Source organism: Centroberyx affinis, unplaced genomic scaffold (genome assembly GCF_046629955.1).
Source record: "Centroberyx affinis isolate AG114_WGS23_722 - 3 ecotype Tasmania unplaced genomic scaffold, CSIRO-AGI_Caff_v1 ptg004576l_1, whole genome shotgun sequence".
Classification (NCBI taxonomy): Eukaryota; Metazoa; Chordata; class Actinopteri; order Beryciformes; family Berycidae; genus Centroberyx; species Centroberyx affinis.
Window position 1 is genome coordinate 369,452 of NW_027282199.1, and position 23,411 is coordinate 392,862.

General features: G+C 41.9%; 1 protein-coding gene across 1 annotated transcript; it reads right to left on the reverse strand.

The window, feature by feature from the left end:
- Positions 1-16,861: 16,861 nt before the first annotated feature.
- asb1 (ankyrin repeat and SOCS box containing 1) lies at positions 16,862-22,567 on the reverse strand. The gene is made up of 5 exons (XM_071544442.1): positions 22,435-22,567; positions 21,407-21,545; positions 19,802-20,104; positions 18,842-19,224; positions 16,862-18,274 (listed from the first exon to the last, which is right to left on the reverse strand). The coding sequence occupies exons 1-5, from the start codon at positions 22,529-22,531 to the stop codon at positions 18,144-18,146; spliced, it is 1,053 nt and encodes a 350-aa protein (XP_071400543.1). The 5' UTR covers positions 22,532-22,567; the 3' UTR covers positions 16,862-18,143.
- Positions 22,568-23,411: the final 844 nt, after the last annotated feature.

Here is a 23,411-nt window from a genome sequence, read left to right on the forward strand (position 1 = left end):
GTGTGTACTGTATATTTATCCCTTTATGCATGGTAATCACATGAGAAGTGACCTTCTAAATGCCAATAAATAAATAAATCAAAATAAATTAAACTATCCCTGATCTATTACATCATATATCATATATCTACAAAACTAAAGCACAGACACACCATACATATTGTATAGAAAGGAGATATAAATCTAAAAAAAAGAGAAAATAAGAGAAAGAGCTCTAAACTGCAATAAAGAGGAAGAGTGAAGGGAGACAGTGAGAGAAAGAGATGAGAAACAGTGGCACAATTTCTAAACAGTCATCTAAACCAAAGCTTTGACAATTTCCAATTCATTCAGATTCATATTCCCTAGTTCTAGAATCTGTTTTAAAAAAGTAAACTCCCTAATATAAAATCTCTACTATAATCCTATAGGGACTTATTGGGTGTCTGTGGTACACAATAGTACATTTATAATGATATTATTGTACTTTATGTTATTTTTATCTGCTAAGGTATCACTACAATAATCCTATAATACTCCCATAGGAACATTATAGTTTTTATATTTGTATAGTATCCTTCTTTGATGTATTACAGGATTAACACAGTTCTTTTCCTTCAGGACAGTTCATCATTTCACATCTTTTCCATGCAGTTGCTTTCTTTCTTTTTATATCCTTAGATATTTAGTTAAGTGTGCTTCGTAGACAAACAGGGAGAGGAGTGTCTGGCAAAAGGGTTTGAGACTTCGATGGTAAAAATGCACATTTATGGGATGGCGCAACTCCTTTCAAACTCACCTGCTGTGCTGCGGCTTTTCATGAGCCTGTGCTTTACGATGCTGTCAAAAGCACCGCACCATCCAACGTCTGGACCCAAACAGAATGATTTAGCTGGGCTTGATTATATGTGCCTGCCTACCTCTGAAGGTAAAGAGATGAGATATATGACTGCAGGCTCAGACTGATATGAATAGCAGGCTATGATGTCGCAAACACAGATGCATGTTACAGTATGCAGATCTTCCGGAGGGCTGTAGACATGGATTATAGTGAAAGCAGGGTGTGTACCCTACATCAAATAGAAAATGATCTATGCAGCTCTAACATATACAATGTAAAATGTTTTGCAGTGTCTAGGGATACATGAAAACACAAAGCTGTCATCCAATATCACTGTCATCCAATATCACAATCCTGTTCATAAGGTGTAGTCACCTTCAGTTGAATTTGCTAATATTTCACTGACTATGTTTTTAGGTTTGCCTTAGCTTTGCTCCTATTTCCCCTGTTAACACTAAGAAAAGTTGGATCTCACCTTCCAGAATTATCTTATCACACTTGCTCACACTGCTAACACCAGGGGTATCGAACATCTTTTATTTCACAGGGACTGGGATTCAAAATTGAAGCCTTGGGCATCGCAACCATTTGTTTATCTCATTGAACTACCTCCAAACTTAAACTGTGTTAGCGTCTGCCATTTGCTCACAATGTGCAAGAAGAAAATATATCTCCAAAGATTTGTTTTTGCATGGCAACTCATGACCATCTGACTAGTTGCAAGGCTGTTGCATTCCTGTGGTTTCTCATTGGTGCACTACAGCAAAAGTTGGATGGCTGCAACTATAACAACATGTGTCAAAATCCATAGCTAATTTCACACCAACTTCTTTGCCATTTAATGTTTAAATATTAGATTTGGTCATTTGACAGTGTGTAAAATGCATGTTGACCGACTGTAGCATCCAGAGGAAAGATCATAAACCTCTCAGTGAAAATAGGCAGTTAGGCTCAGTGCCTCAGTGCGTTGAGGGTATGGATTCAAGCCCCCTTTGCCCTTTTAATTTCAAAAAACACTTTGAAAGCCAGCATATAAATACTGAAAAGCTTGCTGTTGTTGCTATGACTTCCCTGCGCTGGATAGCCACAACCCATGCCCACGCCCATATGATACACAGCCACAGCAAAGTGTAGTATAGGCCTCAAAATGTCCCTAATATCATTGAAAAGTCACACAGGGTCATAGACGGACACACACTGATCATAAATAATAGATTGGAATTATTTATTGTTATTGTAATATGAAAAATTATAGCTTTAAGATTTGGGTGGGAAGATTCAATCCAGCATCTTGCTGCATCACAACAATCTGTTTATCTTTCTTAGCTGCACCCATGCTCCTCTTGCCTGCCTTTGTCATCTCATTTATATAAATATATGATATAATAATATTCACACTACTGACAACAAAGATGTACTGCCATGCAGGATGTAGGGAGAGAGGTGTCAGGACCAGGACTTTCTGTTTCTCAAGAAGTTCCTCATATACTCACACAATCAATAACAAAGTACTCTGGACCTTGAGGGAACCCTGGACCTTTTGTACCTCAACTTCCTAATGAGCGTGCTCACAATTAGCTCTCTACAACTACACACCTGCATGAATGCATACTGTACACACAAACACACCCCTTTTTATAGGCTTATAAGGTCTTAAGTAATCTGTGTTTTTTGCAATAGCCCAGTATAATACTACAGAGATAGCTTGTGTAGCTATGGACTTTAGAGAGAAAGAAAGAACAAAAAAAAACACAATAAAATATTATTAGATATAGACAAAAGCATGCTGTACATCAAATGGGAAGCTATCAACAGGTAATGCACTCTCCCTGGGAAAGACAGGTTGATTATTGCCTTTCTCCAGTGAGTCATTCGTTTTTATAAATGATTATTGGGATTTGTTTTAACCTGCTTGGAGTACCAGATCGGTCGAATTTACCATGTCAGGGTAGTTCTCAAATTTAAGTTGTAAATCACAGCAAAGTCTGTTAAATTGACTTTCAAATTTTTCAAAATTTTCTTTTTCATATTTTTTACACTTTACACCTTACAGTTTAAATTATCCTGTGAGACAGTACCACCCATATGGCATCTAAATTGTCTTAAAAGCTATAAAAATGTATTTTCAGTATTTTACCCAACTGCTTTACCCCTGCTCTCATCTCCTCTCTCTTCTTCACTTCCTTCCATCCCCCTTCCCTCTCCTTTTCTTTCTCCCCTCTTCCTTCTTTCTTCCTTCTTTCGCCTTCCTATTGATGATGTGTCACTCCCTTGTTTTTTGACCAGTTGGCTTGCACAGTGATAGAGAACCATCCTCCCACTCAACACAATATAGGTGTGTAAGCTACTGCTGACAATGACCTTGATGAAGACCTATGTCGGTCGCAATGCGTTGGTCATTTTAAATACATATTGCCATGTAAAATAAAGGCATTTTAATTTTGCACAAACCCTACAGTGTGCCTTGGATCATTTTTGAAGAAGACTTTCATTTTTAATTTTTTATTGAGACCATATTCCACTCATGCAATGAGCCCTTCACAAGATGGAATAAGTATTTTACCCAAGTCTGGTGGTGGGCGAGAGTGGAGAGGAGAGGAAGTGTGTATGGGCTCAGACCTGCACCCACATGTGGGACACATTTGACAGAATAAACACACACAAGTACACACACACAAACACAGATACAGACACACACACACGCACACACACGCACACAAACACACACACACGCACACACACTTGGCAGAACTCCTGCCCATCAAACACTGGGAGAAGAAAAACAGTGCGCCACGTTGCATGTGAAGCACCCACCCACACACACACACACACACACACACACACACACACACAAACACACACACCAAAACACATACACACATGCTACCAACAAACAACATCCATATTCCTCTGTAGATACACACACACTCACACACACACAGACACACACACAGATTCACGCCACCACCGATACCATCCATATTTCTGTGAACACACATGCACACACACACACACATATACACAACACACACTACCCTATCAACAACTTCCTGGCACACATGCAAACACACATACCCTTTTATCCCAGAAATGTGGCGGCCATTACCGTAGGATGTGGATGTGTGCTGTGATAAATAAAAAGGCATCAGAAGTTGAAATGTTTATGTGGTGCGTTATAAAAGAGGAATTGGAGCGGGCCTGTTTCCTACCTCCCCCCTCCGACAAAGACCAAATTAAATACACAAAGACAATCAGCAGCAACCCAGACTACACCAGGCCGCCTGCATGCACACACACACACACACAAACATGCACGCACATGCACACACACCTGCACTGGGCCCAAATTGGATACCTTGGATACCTTGTCCTTTGTGATTTGTTTTTTGTTGGAAATTCAGGATCACTAAGTACAATAAATTAACAGGAAGATTTCACAGTACACACAGTACTGACATATAAGCCAACACTATACAATATACTATAAATTGATTGAGAAGTCAGATCTCTAAATCCATCCTAAAACACCCTTAATCACTGGGTCCAGTTTGTTGTTTTATGGTGTATTTTTCTTATTCCTATTCCTATAAATGGCCAAATGTAGACGACATAATGTTTGCAGCACAACTACAATAGAGTTGAATAGCAGAAAAATATTCAACTATCTTAAACATCAACATTAAATGTCAGGTGGTGGTGTCAGAATCAAAGAGCAAGGGTTTCTTTCTAGACTCACCATTTTGCACTTACATTCAACAATCATACAGGGTGAAATCCACTGTAGAAGCGGAAGAGATACCAATTTGTGAGACTGACCCCAAAAACGACCCCATAGGTCGTTTGTACAAGCAGCTTATTACGACCTATAGTTACGTTTTAAAGTTAAGCGACCTCTAGCGGTCGTGTGAATAAGGACAATGTGCGACGTTGGTCTGCGTCCACGTCATGTGACTGTCAAGTTTCTCTCTCAACACTGAAATAGCACGATGGAAAGTAAGGGTGTTGTGGTCGGGGATGGCGGATGGGCGTATACGTTTGCCTTCGATGTCTGTGAGCGGGGTTCGATTCCCAACGTTTCCAAAGGACATACAACCGTGAGTCACATTTTCATTTATTTTTATTTAACCATGACCAAACCATTTCCCTAACCTTAACCAAGTTGTTTTAGTTGCCTAACCATAACCATAACCCAAGTTGTTTTATTTGTCTAAACTTTACCATAACCTTAACCCTAACCTTAACCAAACTTGTTTTACTTGCCTAAATTTAACCAAAGTGGTTTTAATTGCCTAAATTTAACCATTAACCAACCTTTGGGACGTAATTCAATTTGTGGCGGAGGAACGTTTTCAAATTCGTCGAGGTCGTGTTCATTTCACATACTTTTGTAAGATCACGTTGGAAACGCTCCTGTGGGTCGTATTAGAGGGTAGGAACAAACGACCTATGTGGTCGTATGGGTTGGAGGACTTGTTGCAATTTGTCCGCCGACAGTAGCCTCAATAGACCAATGCAGCCACAAGACACTGCTTTTCGTGTAGGGTGCACAGCTCTCACTTTTTCTGCTACCGCTATCACTCTCTCCACCTGCATGTATCACCCGCAGCTGAATGGAGCAAGTTCAGGTTTGTTCTCAGGTGGTTGTCAAAAGGCATTCTGGGAAATCTAGGGAATCACGAACTGAAGTAGAATTAGATGAGGCAGGTTGAGGGAAAGTGAGTATACCAAAAACACTAAATTACAAATCACATCACAAAATAACACATCGAATGTATTGAGCATCACTGATTGATGATATATTACAGTGTAAGCGTATCTGGGAGTGTATTTTTCCTCTTCTCTTTCTGTCTTTTTTCTTCTTACTTCCTACAATATGTTGTGTTTCTCTCTATTCTTCATTTCCTCCATCCCTCTGATTTTCCCTCTTCATCCTGTCTACCTCGTCTTTGTCCTCCTCCTCCTCTCCTCCCTTAAGCTTCCAGATCTGTCTTTGTGCCTTTCTCCTTCCTGCTATGAAGACGTAATCTCGGGAACTGGCTCTATCAATCGGGCTGCAGGCCAGTCTGGAAAACAACCAAATAAGAACAGACCCAAAGGAGGAAGTGCTGTCCATCTCAGGGCTTTTACGGCACACTGATTGATCTGTTGACAGATTTCTGATCATCTTTTATAATGATTGGCAGAGAGACTTGGAACAGCCATTTATTGTTTGGCTGTAGATATGAAGTTGCCCCTATTGAACTGTGTTTGGTGTCAGTTGGTCTAGCTGTTTTAGCAAAAACATGATGTTCATGTAACATGTGTTGTTGTGTATGTGTTTGTGTGTGTACTGAGCCATAAACAATCCTGTTCATAAGGTGTAGTCACTTTCAGAATTTGTGTAGGACTTCTCACTTTTTGTTTATCATTGTCTTTTTAGGCTTTATCCTTGTGTTGCAAGATGGCTCATGAAATACACTTTAGACTCATTACATTTGAAAGTTGAACTTGTGATTCTACACAAGGGTATGGAGAAGGGTAAAAGTTTCCAAAGAAGGCTGACAGTAGAAATACTAGAAAATAAGAACATGGGAAACACTTCCAATGCAAAAGAAAACCATTTATTCAAGGTAATAATGCTGTGTATCAACCCAAAGTGTGCATGTAGTATTGAGCATGTAGGAGTTTTCTTTTTGCATTAGAAGTTGTTCCCTATATATGTTTTCATATAAGCGGTCACACAACAGCCATGAAGCCATGAGGCTCGTCCGCCTCCTCTGCTTTCCCTTAAGCTCTTGAACTGCCACCTGTCCACCTGTCACTGAGGATTTAGCAAACCTCAGGACTCTCCCACAGAGCGGGCGGGCCAGTGGGTGAGAAAATAAGAGGGGAGACATGCTGCGGTACACAGAACGTCCTTCGGTGCCTCCTCCGATGGGTTGATTACAGAGACGGGCTGCGCTAATGGCTGCCTGGCTCCCAGACCGCAGGGGAGGACACATCAGAGATAACGCGGCCCAGAGAGGAGCGCAGCAGGAGAAACCCTGCCGTCCAAACCCATCTTTAAGGTTTCTTTTGGGCTTGGCGGTCCCCAGTTCAGATATAGCAGGGTATCGGCTCCGGGGCCAATTCACTTTCAAGTCAATCAATTCAGGAGGTGGGTTCTCTTCAAAACTGAAAATTGAAAATAATAAGGTCCTTTTATCCCATCAAAGAGAATGAAGCATTTGTCATTATTCAGTTTACATTTTGAACTCAGTAAATTGTCTGCAACCTTGTAATAACTGATGAAATAATAGCTGACGGATAATGTAATAACTTGTCAGCATATGACAAAATGTCCCTCTTAACTCTAACCCAATTGTTTGAAAATCTGTTCATTTAATAAATTAAACATTAACTGGCCATTATTACTTCATAAGGGGTGAAACATTTTTAACAGATTATGTAATAATCATATTGACTAATAATATAATAATTTCACAGTGCATTCCCAAATAAACAGCAGCAATGAACAGTCCCAATAGGGAGGCGGAAAACAGAGAGTACACACCCAACGTTTCGACCGAAGTCTTCCTCAGGTTTCCAGTACACCACTGAGGAAGATTTCCAGTGAAATGTTGGGTGTGTGCAGGTTTTTATGCTGGCTCTATAATAAACATGAACTGTAATCTGTTCTTTCCTATTGGGACTGTTCATTGTTACATCATCAGTTAAAAATCTGTTACACCCCTGATGAAGTAATAAATGCCGGTTAGTGTAATAATACATATTACATTATCCAGCAATTTATTACATAGGTGAATTATAGGTGTTACCCTTTCAACCCATTTACAATGACAATTTTTATTATATTTTGATATTACATTATCTGGCAGATATTAATTTATCAGTTGCTACAAACCCTGCTATAGGCTACATCATCAGTGGTGTAAATGCACGGCCTGCTCCATCATCTTTTTGTACAAATATCAATAAATCCATTGTCATTGTAGTATAAGTGTAGGGTCTGGTTCTGAGATGTCAGAATTTACTGTTTAGCTTTGTGGAGGCATCATGGGCCTAATTCAATCAAACATCTGTGACGGGACGGGCCCACTCGATAATCTCAATCACACACTTGCTCTTACCCATCCACCTTTCCTCTAACATCCAAGCCAAACTTCTATGTTGACTCATCCTAGTTTAATAGCACCGGGGATAGTTACATCAGTTCCTGTGTATCGGTAAATATTATGGCCGCTGCGAAAAAACCCGGGGCTTCTCCCATGTCAAACACTGCCATATCCTCTCACTTTATTCTCAGTGGAATATCACAGTGCAAGAGATGACTTCTGAAAACGTAAATCAAGCGCACCCCCTCACTCCCCGTTCTCTGGGACTTCAGAAAAGCATCGGAAACCAAAAGAGCCGCATACTCCTCCATGGAATTCACTGAGGACAGGATGTTGGCTTCACAGTCACGCAATGCTACACACATCCCAGCCTACACTCTCTATTCCCATTATACATTATATCATAGTGTCAGTCCTGAACAGGGCCGGAATGGATCACCACCTTGTTATTGCTATATGCATCGTAAATTAAGGTAATAATATGTTTATTATGAAGCCATGCCCAGGGTCGGGGGGGTTAATTTCAAAACAGAATCTTCTTAAAAATGTAATCCGTAATGCAATTGGATGACACTGACTAGGTACATATTCTGATTGCTTTCAGACTTTACAGACTACATTTTAAGTGGTGCTACAAACCATGTGTACTATAATAAACCAAAATTTCAACATATGCAAAATTAAGTTGTCGTCAGTAACCTTGCAATTGAATTCCTTTTGCACTTCAAACATTTAGAGGGATGTTGGGAAAACGCATTAGCAGCACAGCAGGAGACTTCATGAGGTTAATGTGATCGGCAGAGTATTTTTAGAGTATTTTGAGATGGTGGGTGGACTTGTGTGTGTGTGAATTAGTGTCTGTGTGTTATTAAGGCTAAATTTTTGAGGTGTACTGCTCAAAGACAAATGCTGACTCATCTTTCTTCACACACACACACACACACACACACACGCACACCTCTTCAGCAAATATCCTGTGTGCCAACTACTTTAACAGAAGGATATCATACTCTCTCACTCCCTTGACAATGTCAGCCTCACCTCAAAGTTTTCACTTTCAAAGCATAATAACATAGAACTGTTTACTAACCATGGAGACAATGGTTAGTCACACAGAAACAGATATTCTGTATTTTAACTCTATGCAACCCAGACTGATTAGTTTCCCCATGTTCTGTCAGCAATGAAAAGAGTAAATATGAGTCACATACAGAATCAGAATCAGTCTAATTGGCACGTACAATAAATATAGAGGAATTTCTCTGTTCCTGGATTTTAGATTTTCAGTTTTTCTGCAGCTGAGATGATTGCATTGGCAGGATTACCTGACACAATCAGTTATGTGATGGATATTTTTACAAGCCCTTGACACAGCGGGAGAAAGAGAAGAAACCTTGGAGCAGGGAACGCACTGCAAAAAATATCCATCTATAACTAGTAATTTATTAGTATCAGTCTAGTATTTTAAATCTTCTTTTTTTAAGTTTTAAATCTTATTTTTCTTAAAACAAGTGAAAACAAGTGACAGATAATTTCACTGGTTTAAAAAAAATCTTCTTGAATCATGTGACATTACTCTGATAATAGTGGAGTGACGTGCTTTATTCTCCCTTCCAAAGAAATTGAAACTTGACACAGGAAATTTCTGCATTGGAAACTGCACTGGAAACAAATGAAATTATCTCACCCCATGGACACATTTTTTCACTTATTTTAAGAAAAACAAGATTTTAAGACTCAACACTAGAGTAAATGCCTTATTAAGATGGATATTTTTTGAAGTGTGGACAGAGTAGAGCCAAGGGTTGCCGCTGCCAGCACTGGTCCCCTGAACGTCTCTTTCAGTCCTCCTGCTCTCCTTCAGCAGATCTGGGAAGCTGCTTATCAGGGGAGGAAATGGTCGATTTGATGTGGTGTTCCACCATGGCCTTGGAGCTGATCCTGGACAGAGGGACACACACACAAACAGGCATGCACATACACAAATGCGTACACACAAACTCATTCACACATAATATACACTGTATATATATAGTATGTGAATAAACCAGAACCTAATCAGCTACGAACCAAAGTGTGCCATAATGAATAACTCCTGTGAAATTTTCCCATTCAAGGTAAGCAGAGCCACAGAGAGATCAACTTCTTGAGTTTATTTGTTTGTTTATTTATTTATTTATTTAGTCAGTTCTCTGGTTAACAGCTTAGGGATCAATTTTGCCTGGTACAGACCTGAAACAAAACCAGACATTTTAGCAGTGTGTGTTAATAATACTTTTGGCTTGAGTGTAATTTGGTTCAAGTAAATTTCGATAAATCTAAATCTGCAGACTGCAAATTTGATGTTTGTGGTACCTGGAAATAGTGTCTGAGTGAAGTCTCTCTGCCTCTTCCTCTGCTCAGCTGAACATTGGCCACTCCACATTGCCAGTCCAGTCAGCAAGGGAGTGGGTACATAATTATGTTACTGTGGGAAAGGTAAAGAAGAAGGAATGACATCAATCCAGAAGGTAGCCATCTTTTATATACCTGGTCTATTAGTGGTTGTGGAGTGAGTGGGGTAGGAGAGACAGAGAGAGGGAGAGGGAGAGAGAGAGAGAGAGAGAGAGAGAGAGAGAGAGAGAGAGAGAGAGAGAGAGAGAGAGAGAGAGAGAGAGTGTTTGGGGCACGTGGGTACTGGAGAGAGGATTTTGGCAGGGATTTGATCCCAGGCCAGCAGGGTGACTGTGTGGTTCCACAGCCAAAGGAATTAAACCAACATCTGGGCCAGTGTGTGGGATAGTTTAGGTGGAAAAGGTTGGGGCATGGAGATGGGGGTCCAATATCAGTCTTTTTTTGGGTGTAGGACTCAGCTGATACAAGAATAGTAAGTTAGGAAATCCTCATACTCTCTAAAAAAAACAAGAATAAATGTTTTCTGAGGTGAGATATTGATCTCAAAATACAAAAAGTGCAGCAAATGATCTACATCTACAGTGCAGTTGCAATAAAAGGAATCTATATCTTCTCTGCCACCCCGACTACCATCCGTCCATCTGTCCGTCCCTCTAATTGCACAGCAGAGAAAGTGCGTCACTGCTCGCTCCCCCCCGCCAAGTGATCAAGTGATGTTGTTCTGCAACTGACATCCCTTCTCTCGGGGGAAGCAGGCCCCCTTTTCCACGCCTGCAGGTTCCAGCCCTGGTGTGGGATTCTCAAGGCCTCAGGAAAGCGCAGTTTACAACATTCCCACAGTGGTGGCCACCGAATGACTCTCTTCCTCTTCTCCCCTCTTCTGTTTTTTGGGGTCCCTGCCTGCCCATGTTGTTGTCGGGCGGCGGTTTGGGAAGCTGCCCGATGGTTCCTGGTTCGCTTTCGTGAGGAGGACAAGGAGGGGGAGGAGGAGAGGGAGGAAGAGGCGGAGGGGCCCACAGTCCCTCCAACCCCGCCATCCACGACAGCTCCACAGCTTTGTTCTCCATCCAAGATTCCCCCCCCCCCCCCTCCTCCTCCTCCTCTGAACCACGGGATCTTCTCAGTGGCGGAAAATCCTTCCCATGAGCGCTCCAGCTCCGCGGAAGTAATTAAACATGGGTAGTTTGGTGTAATGGACATTGTCATGCTGCCATTAACTGATCCCCTGGCTCTCCAACACAGATACAGGGCATTATGTGGTATTGACAAACTCATAAGAATGTTTGTTCCTGAACTTTCTGTTTTGACATAGCAGTCGAAAGCAGCAGATTAAATGTCCAGTCAACATTTCACTTTACTGTCAGTGGAAAATGGGAAGATGTTTAGTTTGCCAGCAGGTTTACCACTGTAGAGTATATTTTACAATAGAATGGGCAGTCCATCCTGCTTAAGTATCTTATTGGTTTTTCAGACAATAGAGTGAAGATAGACATATGAATGGTAGAATAAAGAAATTGATAGTGGTTTACTTGAGTGGTTTACTTGGTTGGTTCCCCAGTCCACTGATCACTTCTGATCATCACCTCTAATGCAGTGGATATAATACAGTTATAATGATACTGATGGATAGATGGAGGATGGTCAAAGACTTCAGTATCTGTTTAGAAAACACTGACACTGCCCAATATATCTCTAAGGCATGGGAGCAAAGGGAGGAATCTTGATTTATTATGAATTGTGATTGAGATATTGGATACGATACTAATAAAATAAAATCAATCAATCAATCAGTCAGATACTGGTTTAATTCAATATGGCACTTTTTTTTTTTATCCAAGACATCCCATTGTCTTTTAACAATGCTGACTGCAGCTGGTTTCAAACTTTTCCATGTAATAAATAAAGCCCTCTCAGCTTCAACAACTTCATCATTCTTGAAAGAGCAGCTGTACATGCATTAACTAAACATCACACAAATGAGAGGGAACTAATTAGGTATGAGAGCCAAGTTAAAGACTGTGACAATAATTACAGAAGCAATCGCATCACATCCTTCCTGCCTTTGCCACATTTCACGACTACCGGCTCCTTTGGAAAACAGTCAAATTAAGACTCATTAAGCCCCTCTGGGGTTTTTAATACAGACAGTTTTATAAGTAAATAAGATTCTTTCAATATTTCCGACCATATACATCTTAATTATGTCAATAAAGCTTAAGGATGTCCCTGTGTTTTTGCACTAGAGCACTGATTGAGTGGTTTATAAGGCAAGACGGCCTTAATGGAGGAAAAATGCTTCCGGACGTGCAGTTGTAATTCACATGTGCCGGCTTACAGTATGACACAAAAATGAAAAATTATCAATATTTTCATAATCGCTCCTCCACACCCAGGCTTTCCTGTCCAATTGATCTGACATGAGTAGAAACGGAAAAGACTGCTTTTCTTGGACCGGTAAACGCTCTATTCAATTTCATGTCATCTGCCTCTTTGAGTCTGACTCACGTTAAGCTATTTCATGTATGACGAATCCCACTGGTCTTGCTGTGTGGCAACAAAAGGAGCTTGAACTTGATAAAGCTCAAATTGCACTGGGGCAGAGCCAGAATACCTGTGTGTGTGTATGTGTATGTGTATGTGTATGTGTATGTGTGTGTGTGTGTGTGTGTGTGTGTGTGTGTGTGTGTGTGTGTGTGTGTGTGTGTGTGTGTCTGTGCATGTGTGTGTGGCAGTGGTAAACACACAGTGATGTGGTCATTGGAGGAAACTAAGAGTTCCGGAACGCCTGAGGAATGAGATCATTCAAATAAAAACGCGTGGCAATTACCAAATGGTAATACTTGCCAGTGCAAGTGCAAGAGAACAGGCAGCCTGATAAAGAGGCAGACACAAAGTGATTGTGCTGGAACTGCTTAACAACTTACAGGTGAGTTTCGTTCTAAACAAGCTTGACTTTTACTCTGTTTCTCTCTCCCTCTCTCTTTCTCTCTCTCTCTCACACACACACACACGCACACACAAACCCGAGTTCTTTATATGAGTACATCAAATCCATGGAAACAACCTTTAATCCATGTTTCCTACTTAACTAAATGCTGTGGTCACCTCATGAAGAGAATGGCCTCCTAAAATGAGAGCTGCACAACATTTAACATCCCTTTGCATGCTGGTCCCAAATGCAAGCGGAACACTGCGGTGATATTAGCAGAGTCTGGTGAGATTTTGATTGCAGTTTGTGGTGCAAATAAACTTAGGAATGAACAACAGAGTATACACCATTCAGCTTTTCCAGACTCACAATAATTATCTGAGGAAGTAAACCATTTTCGTTTCATTTGTGTCACAGAGGCATGACCAAAGACAGACCAAAGACAAGCAGTTTTTAGCATTTAAATAAATTTAATGTTAATGGTGATTTGCAGTGTTCATTTCCAAACCAGCAGTCTATATATATTTTGAGAAGACAGAATTTCCTGAGGTTTAGCATTCAGCGCTCTAAAGAGGATCCAGTCTGAAAAAGTGTTATAATTTTGTCAACTAAGCTATGTGCTTTAAATATAATTTGTTGATTTGCTATCAATCCTTTTGCAAGAGTACATGTTACTTTTTCATGTCGGATCAAAACTATTCATGTGAATACTCAAGATCCTGTATATTGATCATATTAGAGCAAACAAGCTACTTCCAGTGCATACAATTATACGCATGGTGCCATCCTAAATCGTGTGTGTGTGTGTGTGTGTGTGTGTGTGTGTGTGTGTGATGGGGGGGGTAGCTCAAGATCGACTTGAAAGAGAAACCCCTCGCAATGGAAACTCCCCACAGGAAGATAGTGGTTTACCAACTGTCCAATCTCTGCTTCATTCTGCACTGGTGCAAAGGGGCTCATTCTGTGTGTGTGTGTGTTCTGTTAATGAAAGACTCGCTTTAATGAGTTATGAAGGGATGATGCTCTTGAGGACAGATGTTGAGGTCTACAGCTGAATTCTCTGTACCAGACTGAGGGGAGGGGGGGTGAAAGAAAGACAGAAAGAAAGTCCGAGAGACAGGAAAAGAGACACCAAGAAAGAGAGGAGAGAGGAGAGAGAGAGAGAGAGAGAGAGACAGCAAGAGAGATGGTGAGAGACAGAGAGATAAGACGACCGCCATGCTTGAAAGGAAGACAGTGCCATCTAGAGACCTCCTGGTAGCAGCATCTGTGCACAACCAGGCACACAGGCTTGTCCCTTCCACATGCACTACAGGTTTATTATCATCATATTGTCAGTGTCACACACCACTGATATGATGGATGTTCCACCCCACATTAAATCACAGCTACACAAAAACAGTCTATAAACCCTGCAATCAAATGTTATTTACTTTGCACATTGCATTTGGTTATTTAACTGTTGAATAATGCTTTTTATAAATTATTTTTTCATTTGAAGTTAGTAATATACCAGGGATTTCCCTACTATATTGAATGGGTGCTTTGGTTGACCCATAAAGAGCTGCTAACTCTAAAATAATTTCATTAGAGTTTTCATTAGTTTCAGTACAGTTTAAATGTCCCATGATGCTCTAAATGCTGTTTCAGAGGGTTTTCCACTCTGCCAAGAATCAAATTCCAAGGGAAACACTGAACAAATTTGATTATATTGAATATTGGGCCCAGTATGCAACATGTTTGCAGAGAATCAGAAAGCACCCTAGTCCGTCTTCTCCTGTCTCTGCCAGGATGTTTTGGACCCAGAACCCACCGCCTCTCTCTCTCTCTGCTGTTCTGATCCCTGCTGGTTCCACACGCAAAGTCCAGTGGTTCCCAGGCCCTGCATTTTCCATGGGGTGGTTGGGTTTTCACCAAGATGCGGTTTTCTCAACCATCACAACATCCTGGCCCATTCATCAGTTCTACAACGATAACAATTCCCCCCCCCCCCACCATCCAAAACTCAGCTCTATCACCCAGTGTGTTCAACTTTATTAGTTCTCATGGAGGCAATCACAGTTTACAGGACGACAGAGAGCATCAGACAACAACGAGACAGCAGGCATAAGAGTAGAGAGAGAGAGTGAGACAGAGGGAAAGACTAGAGTAGCCTAATGTATTACAGCTAGCATCATGAGAACCTTTCCACATCTTCTCCAAAACTCAAAGGAGCTGTGTACTCTATCAGTTGCCTATTTTTAGGAGCCATCTGGCCACATCGCCCTGTTCTGTGCCTGGAGGCCAGTGTTGAGTCTCTGTTTATCCTCTGGTCAGTATTAACCGTAACTGTGCACAACACATGAATAATTAATTTCCAAAATACAATATATCTATTTTAGGGGGGAATAAATCATCATCTTCATTTCAGCATTCAACACCTCAGATATAGAGCATCCAGTCTGTAAAGGGGTTAGCATTTTGTCAATCATGGATTTAAGTTACTAAGTATTCTTTAAAAAATAAATACTATAATTGCTTTTAACTTTGTGCTTTCAATCAAATTTATAAGAGATTGTGGAAGACATTATGACTTGTCAACTAGCTTCCATATCTGTCAGGTTTTAAAACGTAATTCTAAAAACCCACAAACTCATACTTGTTGAAAACCCATTGCATAATTAAAAAAAGATCACTGTTATTGAGCAAAAAGCAGCTTTTTCTTAATTCCTTCAAGATAAACTTTGAGGAGATACGTAGTTTTCATCTGACCACAGTGATATTGTGATCTTGGAGCAAGGTCAAGGGCAGAAAGAGGCACAGAAAGAATGACAGCTTCTTGATCCAAAGATCCCTGACTTAAATAATTAGCAGCTCTTCTTTTATTTTCAAAGGAGAGTGGGCAGTCCGCTCACCTTTAGTCTTTGTACTGTTTGTTTAGACGGTGGGAAAGTCAAGAGGGAGGCAGTTTAGGGGAGAGACAGGAGAGAAAGCTGTGGTGGGATTCAGTCGCAGGCCAGTGGCGGCTCACATGTGGTTCCAGTGGCGAGGGTCCTTAATCAGTTGACTATCTCTGGGTATCTCTGTGTCCGCAGTGAAACTATGAAGGGGATCCAAAACATATATGTGAGGGGAATTTCCGTCTACAACTGATTAGCTACATAGAGTGTGCTGAAGCTTCGCTGGATAAAAGGCCTGCGCCATCTGTGGGTTGTGTTGCCCTGATATTGACAGAGAGGTGATTTTCTTTCGCTGGATTTAACCAAAGCTAAACTCCAGAGATTTTGTCCATGACATCGGCTGGGATAGTTTGGACTAAAGCAGATCTTGGAAGGGGTTGTGAGAAAAAAGAGAATGAATAATTCTCTCATGTTCACTTAACAAGATGGCTAACAGACACAGGAAGCATGGAAAGTGATCTTACATTTGAAGAATCTCACTTTTCATCCCAGTGCTTTCTGGTGGTGGTGTGGGAGCCCTCCCATCTAGTTTTAGATAATAAATACCAAACAGAATGGTGGTGAATATAGAGCTAATGCACATTTATGCAAATAAGGATGAGATATACAAAGCACATCAACACAACAACATGTAAAAAGATATGAGCAAAGACACTAACATACTAAAACAAAAGCAAAATGGTGTTGGTAGTAATGGGCTCACAGAGAAGCAGCAGTCTGGGTCATAAATACAAAGTAATTCCATTCATTATAAACGGATTTCAGTCACTTTTCTTAACAGATTGTCAGCGTTAAATAGCAAGTGTTTCTTGAATTTCCCTTAAAGGCTTTCTACAAAGTTTCCCCACCAATCTTAACACCTGCATTCTTCATTATTAGAGACAAAATGTAAACTATACTTGGTCTTTTTTGTCAGGATCGAGGACCTTGAATAGCTCATTTAAGTTTTTGTGCGTTTTCCCTGCTTAACCACGCCTTGAATTTCACACTTCAGTAGTCTGGTTTGACAATCTTTGTGGCCATTTTCCTGAAGTCAAAGTTAAGGCTTTTCAGGCAGAAGGACTTCATCACCCCCTGTACCACATGTAAACATAAGCCAACAACATTACCTGCCTGCTAGCCCATACTCCGGCCCTCAAACTGTGAGTGAGTGCTCAGTGCCTGCACTATCAAACTGCCTGCTTGGAAAACACCCTCATGTGAAAACCATCAAGACAGTGAGCATGATTAATGAGATAATACAAATGAAAACTGTTTTTGACGGTTGTTCTGCTTGTCAGTGGTCACTTGTAATGTAGGTGATCTAGGAGTTTAATTATGTTACTGCTGCACTTTCTGCAATTCAATGAGAGCGCTAAATGCCTGTGTGCAACTTTTAATAAAACAAAAAAAAATATATAAATTCAAGGGGCTGGATCCAGGCACTTTCTCTGCCTCTGATTATGGTGTTTAATATACTGGTTATGTTTAATTCATTGCTTTGAAACAAATGACATTCTCACTGTGCTTATCCAGCTGAAAAGTGCTACATAAAGTAAGAGAAAAACACTCCCAGTGATTTGCGGAGTGAAGATCAGAGTGCAATCAATTATGCTAAGTGGGATACACAGATAGTTACCATAGCCCAGGTTACAGCACAGGATAGGTCATGCTAACGCTTCTCTCATAAGATGAGAAGCACTTCAATTAACCAATTATAGGAAGAGATTGATATTTATGCCTGAATCCAACTGGACCTGATGGGATTCTGTTTCATTTTTTACTGAATTGTTTCAGTTTGGGTTGGATTCAAAAATGTTTGAAAAGTACCATCATTAATTATTTATCTTTAGAAAATGATTAGCAATTAGCAACTTGGGCTCTATCCTGGGGCTTGGTTTGGAGATTGACAGAAATTCTTCAGATTCAGGGGCTCAAATTTTTAGGCCCAAGTTGAGCTCTGAGGAGAGAGAGATGAGGGGAGTTTGTCAGTTTTGGTGGAGCAGGAAGTTCTTGATGGGTTGTGGTAGTGGTAGTGAGGAGATGTGGGTCAGACGATGTTTGCCCAGTGCTTTGCGGATCCTGATCCGACACACGTGGGTCAGTCTGCGAGGACATCCTAAGAAAAAGCAAAGGCAGACCCCATTAACAGCAGCAACAGAACAACACTAAATAGAGGGATGCAGGATTGTGACTAAAATGATGTGTTAAGTGGGAAAACCAGTTTAACCAGCAGGGTACACACTCATCTTCTGCTTGTAGATTTTTTCTTTAGATCATCACTGAACCAAATCTAAACCTCTATTTTTTCATTTTTGTTTGTCAGTCATGCTGTTAGCTATGTCAACTCCAGAACATTTGGCAGTCTCAGCTGTCAATAAACTGGTGAGAAATAATAACTGTGTAATTTGAACGGCCATGGAGAGAAACTGATAGCAATGGTTGCTGCATGAATCTATAGGCAATTTGTTTTAGCAGTTGAGAGATCCAACAGTTGAAATCCCAGTCACCAGCAGTAGAAAGCTGTGGGTGTACTGGGCAGTTTCCAGGTGTGAATGTGTGTTTCTGTGTGAGTTTTAAGCAAGGCATTGCTCAAAAAAATATCTGTCCTCACTAGCATAACTCCTGCATAAATGCACCAATGCCTCAGCTCTCACAGTGCTTCGTGTTTAGGAGAACAACTCACTCCTGGCCTCCAGAAAGACCATGAGCGCCTCGGGATCCACCTTCCTCCGGTTAGCCGCCTCCAGCTCCGCCTGCTCCCAGGGCACCAGGGCCGGGTCAGCGCCGTGGTCCAGCAGCAGGTGGACGAAGGCCGCCTCGCACCCGTGCCGCAGCACCGCATCCAGCAGGCAGGAAGCCAGGCCGCGGGTCAGAACCTCGTGGCAAACGGGGCCAGTGTAGTTGAAGTCGGGCTGAGCGCCGGCCTGGAGCAGCAGGCGGAAGCAGTGCAGGTGGTGGTAGGCGGCGCTGATGTAGAGAGGGCACACCACCAGGGTGTTGAGGGTGCGGGCGCTTAGGAGGAGCCGAGGACCCAGCTGGTGGTCCATGTCAACATCGGCGTGGAACCTGGAGAACCACGAACACAGTTTTTTTTATTTTGAGGCCTTCTGAGGAAAATGTATTGCTTGACTGTATAGGATCTCATGTTAGAACAATAATACTCGAGAGGGCATTCTTTACCATGATAATGCAACAAACGTTATCGGCCAGATTTAAACCCATGATGTTGTGCAAACATGGCATGTGTGGTATGTGTCAGGGTCAGAAATGAATGGGTGCTTGGGGCAAAATGGCCCTTTAAAAGTTCATAAAATGGCCATGAAATTACAAATGATAGTTAGGAGTAGCCTTTTTGTGTTTTGTTGTCAAATATTAATGTGAGTGTGACTGCTGTCCTCCGTGGGCCACTGTTGCTGAATGGTGGGAGCCTATGACCAGGGGATTCGCTCCAGTGCATTCTGGGCAAGAAGAATGGAGCATTATTTAATCTGAAAACAACCGAACTGCAGCCTGAAGCAGAAGAAAATTCCAAGCCCACACAAACCACTGCGTCAACAAAAAAATCAAACAACCACATAGCTTTTCAGACCACTAATCCACTAGAACGCCCCAGTTCTAGTCTAAGATCCTCTCCTGACCTCACCTGATGAGTTCCTGCAGTATGTCCAGCCTTCCCACCCGGGCAGCGTGGTACAGCGGGGTGCTGCGGTGGTGTCGGCTTCCGTTGGGGTCGGCCCCGGCTTCCAGGAGGATCCGGACGCAGTCCAGGTGACCGTTGACCACGGCCACGTAGAGAGCTGTCTGGCCTTTGACATCAACTAGGTCTACCTGGGCTCCCTGGGCGATCAGATAGGCCACACAGGCAGCGTGGCCTGCCGTGGCTGCGATCCGCAGAGGGGTGCAGGGCAGACAGCCGCAGCACCACACCGACTTCTCATTGATACGCCTGGTGTCCAAGTGAGACAGGGGAATGGTTATGATATTTAAAAGTACAATAGTGGAGAAATAAGTTATCTACTCAGAATTAAGGTATAGTAAGTCATTGGTTGATACAAATCCAACATTTGGGATTTGTCAGAGTTATGAACCATAAGGTCCAATTTAATGCAAATAAAAGCAGGCCCCACTGCCACCCAAATACACAAACAAATTAAGCTACCAAAGCCTTTTAAAAAGATCTCATTGCTGTGTGGAATTATACACTCTGTTCAACACCAGTTAAATGCTTGTTAACACTACTAAGTGGTAAAATATACTGCCTTTAAGACTACTGCCTCAATACATCAGCAGGCCACGGGTCAACTCAAATGAGGTTGAAATTTTATACTGAAAGAACAGAAAGTTGTAAACCATGTGGAATGGAGATGAACTGGCTTAAGCCAGCAGTAAAGGGTTGGCTGGGTGTGGATATTGGGGCAAGTATGAGTGCTGCATGTAACCAGTGTGGGATTGGCGTTGAATGGGCGCTGACCACTGGAAGATGGCCCTGTGTATCTCAGTGGGTCGAGCCTGGCACTGACACTGCCAGCGTTGGAGGTTCCAGTCCCTGTGCAGTTAAATGTGGACAACATGCCACTAACCCTGCCTGGGTGAAGTGTGTGATTCCCACTGGGGCCACCAATTAAAAACAATGGACCACCCATTAAAAAAAAAAAGGATGTACTCACTCATGGTTCTGTAAGGCGATTTGGATAAAAGCATCCAGCATATGGCATACGTTATGTGTTATGTAGGATAGAAGTGGTTTGTGGTAGGGATGTGTAAGGACTGTACTGTGTGTGTGAGTGTGTATGTGTGAGTGTGTGTGTTTCAAGCTGTCACTCAGCAAAATTGCTAACCGAAGCCACAGAGCACAGAAACCACAAACCGCTTAGTGCCGCACATGAACACCCTCTGAATATCCAAAGCCAGTTAGACAAAAGCTGCCAGTTCGGCGGTATGAGGGCGGCTACACCGACCTGCTGAGGGACACAGACTGTTCTACATTTTTTAAAAACGAAAAGGAAAAATTGGACGGGGGCTGTCAATCTTTGTGTACAGAATAACAGGTCTGATGAAACCAAGTATGAAAACAGTTATGCTTATGAAACCACTGTTTTGAGACATCTAGGCCTATCCACTAATGTAGGATGACGAAGAGTTTCACGCCTAATCTCTTCTTTCAGACGAAAACAAATGTGATGGTAGAGAAAAAGAAAGGACTACTTATTTGGTTGAAATATGACCATGCAGTTGTAGTCTCCCTCACCGTCTGAAGCCGTCTTCCTGCAGCAGGTTCCTCAGGGTGTCCAGATCTCCTACGTAGGCGGCGTTGTGGAGTCGCATGTCGTCCTGCTCCAGCGGCTTGTCGCAGAACTGCTCCTGCAGCCATTCCTTAAGGTTACGGCCTGGTGCAGACAACCAGGAGTTAGAAGAGCTAAACTGCTACATCCAGTCACACATTACAGCCTGTCCGTTTGGATTGTGCATTCATTAAATCATTGCTTGCAGCCTACACAAGATACTGAAGTTGTCAGCATAATGAAACAGTCTAGAAAGAAATATCCCATTCCTAAAAAGCTGATGTGTCATACACCAGTTTGTGGTCTACTGCCTGGATAACAGACAGCCCAGAGGCTCCCAAATGTTTTCATGTTAAGACTAGATACACATGAGGCCATGGAGCTGTATTTGGTAAGATTTAATCTGAGAATTCACAGTCTGAGAGGATTTTTGTTGTTGCATGTGATTTGGTGCAGAACTGAATTGCTTCTACTGTAGGTGGGGAGAAACCAGCAAAGAGACGTACAATAACAACAGTCCTCCTCCTTATACATTCTCTCTTGTGTTAGCTTCTAGGGAGTGAAATGATTAAATGAAGGGGGAATTATATGATTCCTCATTTTGCTGGGGAACCCCTGCTGGTCCCTGGAGTCTGGACCCCACTCTGGGAGCCACTGACCTAGTAACAGACAGGCGGCTCTTGCATACAAAATCTATCCATCACAGCTCTAGCTGTCTGCATGACACGAGTAATGATACGCAGATGCAATGTTTACAAGTCTTGTGGCTATTTTGAACAGCTTTAACTTCAGATATTGACTGAATCCATGGGCCACGCCTCATAAAGGATCCACCCTTACCAGCATGGCTGTGATCTTCTTGTTGTTATATAGTTTAGGTCTGCATGAATTTGCGTCTATTGTCTTATTATACACTGTTTCCACTTGGACAATGCATATTTCCCTGTAAGAACCGATACATATCCATTCATTCGCTTAATTGCGTCATTGTTACCTGCAGCAGTGGCACCGGGCAGATCAGAAACAGTGATGAGCGGAGGGAAACTGATACTGGGTGGGTCGTCAACATCAGCGTCTGGACCGTCGGCCATGAAGTCTCCTCTGATATAAAAACCTGCAACCTTAAATTAGTGCTTCAGGCAGTGTGTCGACAGTTGGTTCCCGAAATCTGCGAAGCCGAATGATCTGGATGTGTATAAATTAGACGAGAGACACATCAAAATAAACAAACGTGACTGTCTGGTGACGGTGTCGGTTCAGCACAGTGCGCTGCTTCCTGGCTGCGCTCATCTGGACGGATTTAAAGGGGAAACGCCGCTATAAAATACTAGGACCGACTACTGAATTACAGCGTATTATTTTGGTGCGTTTGGACTCTGATAACCGTGAAGTGAAAAAAAAAATCTACACCTCATTAAATGTAAATGATTTTTGAGTCGTTAAGTGATGACCATAACCATAAAGTTATGAGATAAGGAGATGAAAACCGTTTTGTTTTTTTTTTATTTCCTCTCATCAATTTATGAACTAGTGATCCTATGATAAATTTTACAGGGACAACATGCAAATTTCACAGTAAAAGGATTCAAGGGAGTTGAGACTGTAGAGAGCTTCTGTATGTGAATGGCAAAAATGACACCTGTAGCATCTGTGTGACTCAGGTTAGACCTAACTCCTGCAGCCAAGACCAGTTCATAGACCAAATAATTATGTGAACAGTTTCAAAGGGGATCATGATACATGGAAACACATGAAAGGAGGCTATTTTTGGCTTCTCAGCTCCTACAAATCCATTTGAAATATGTGTGTGTGTACTGAGGAACCTGCCTGTATTCAGACACAAGGCAGTCTGTATAGCTGGTGGCAGTGTAGACACTCTGGATAAGTGTGTCGGTTGAATACGTTAAATGTAGTGTAAATTCACAGTCTTTTTACTGTTTATCTGTGGTGGCTAACTGTCATGTTTGGTGG

Bases quoted from the DNA above. Each gene is read 5' to 3' on its own strand.
- asb1 (XM_071544442.1), bottom strand. From the start codon at position 22,531: ATGGCCGACGGTCCAGACGCTGATGTTGACGACCCACCCAGTATCAGT. The intron at 19,225-19,801 runs GTGAGGTCAGGA...GTGGTTCTCCAG, and splicing joins ATACTGCAGGAACTCATCAG to GTTCCACGCCGATGTTGACA. The intron at 18,275-18,841 runs GTGAGTTGTTCT...GCTTTTTCTTAG, and splicing joins GGTCTTTCTGGAGGCCAGGA to GATGTCCTCGCAGACTGACC.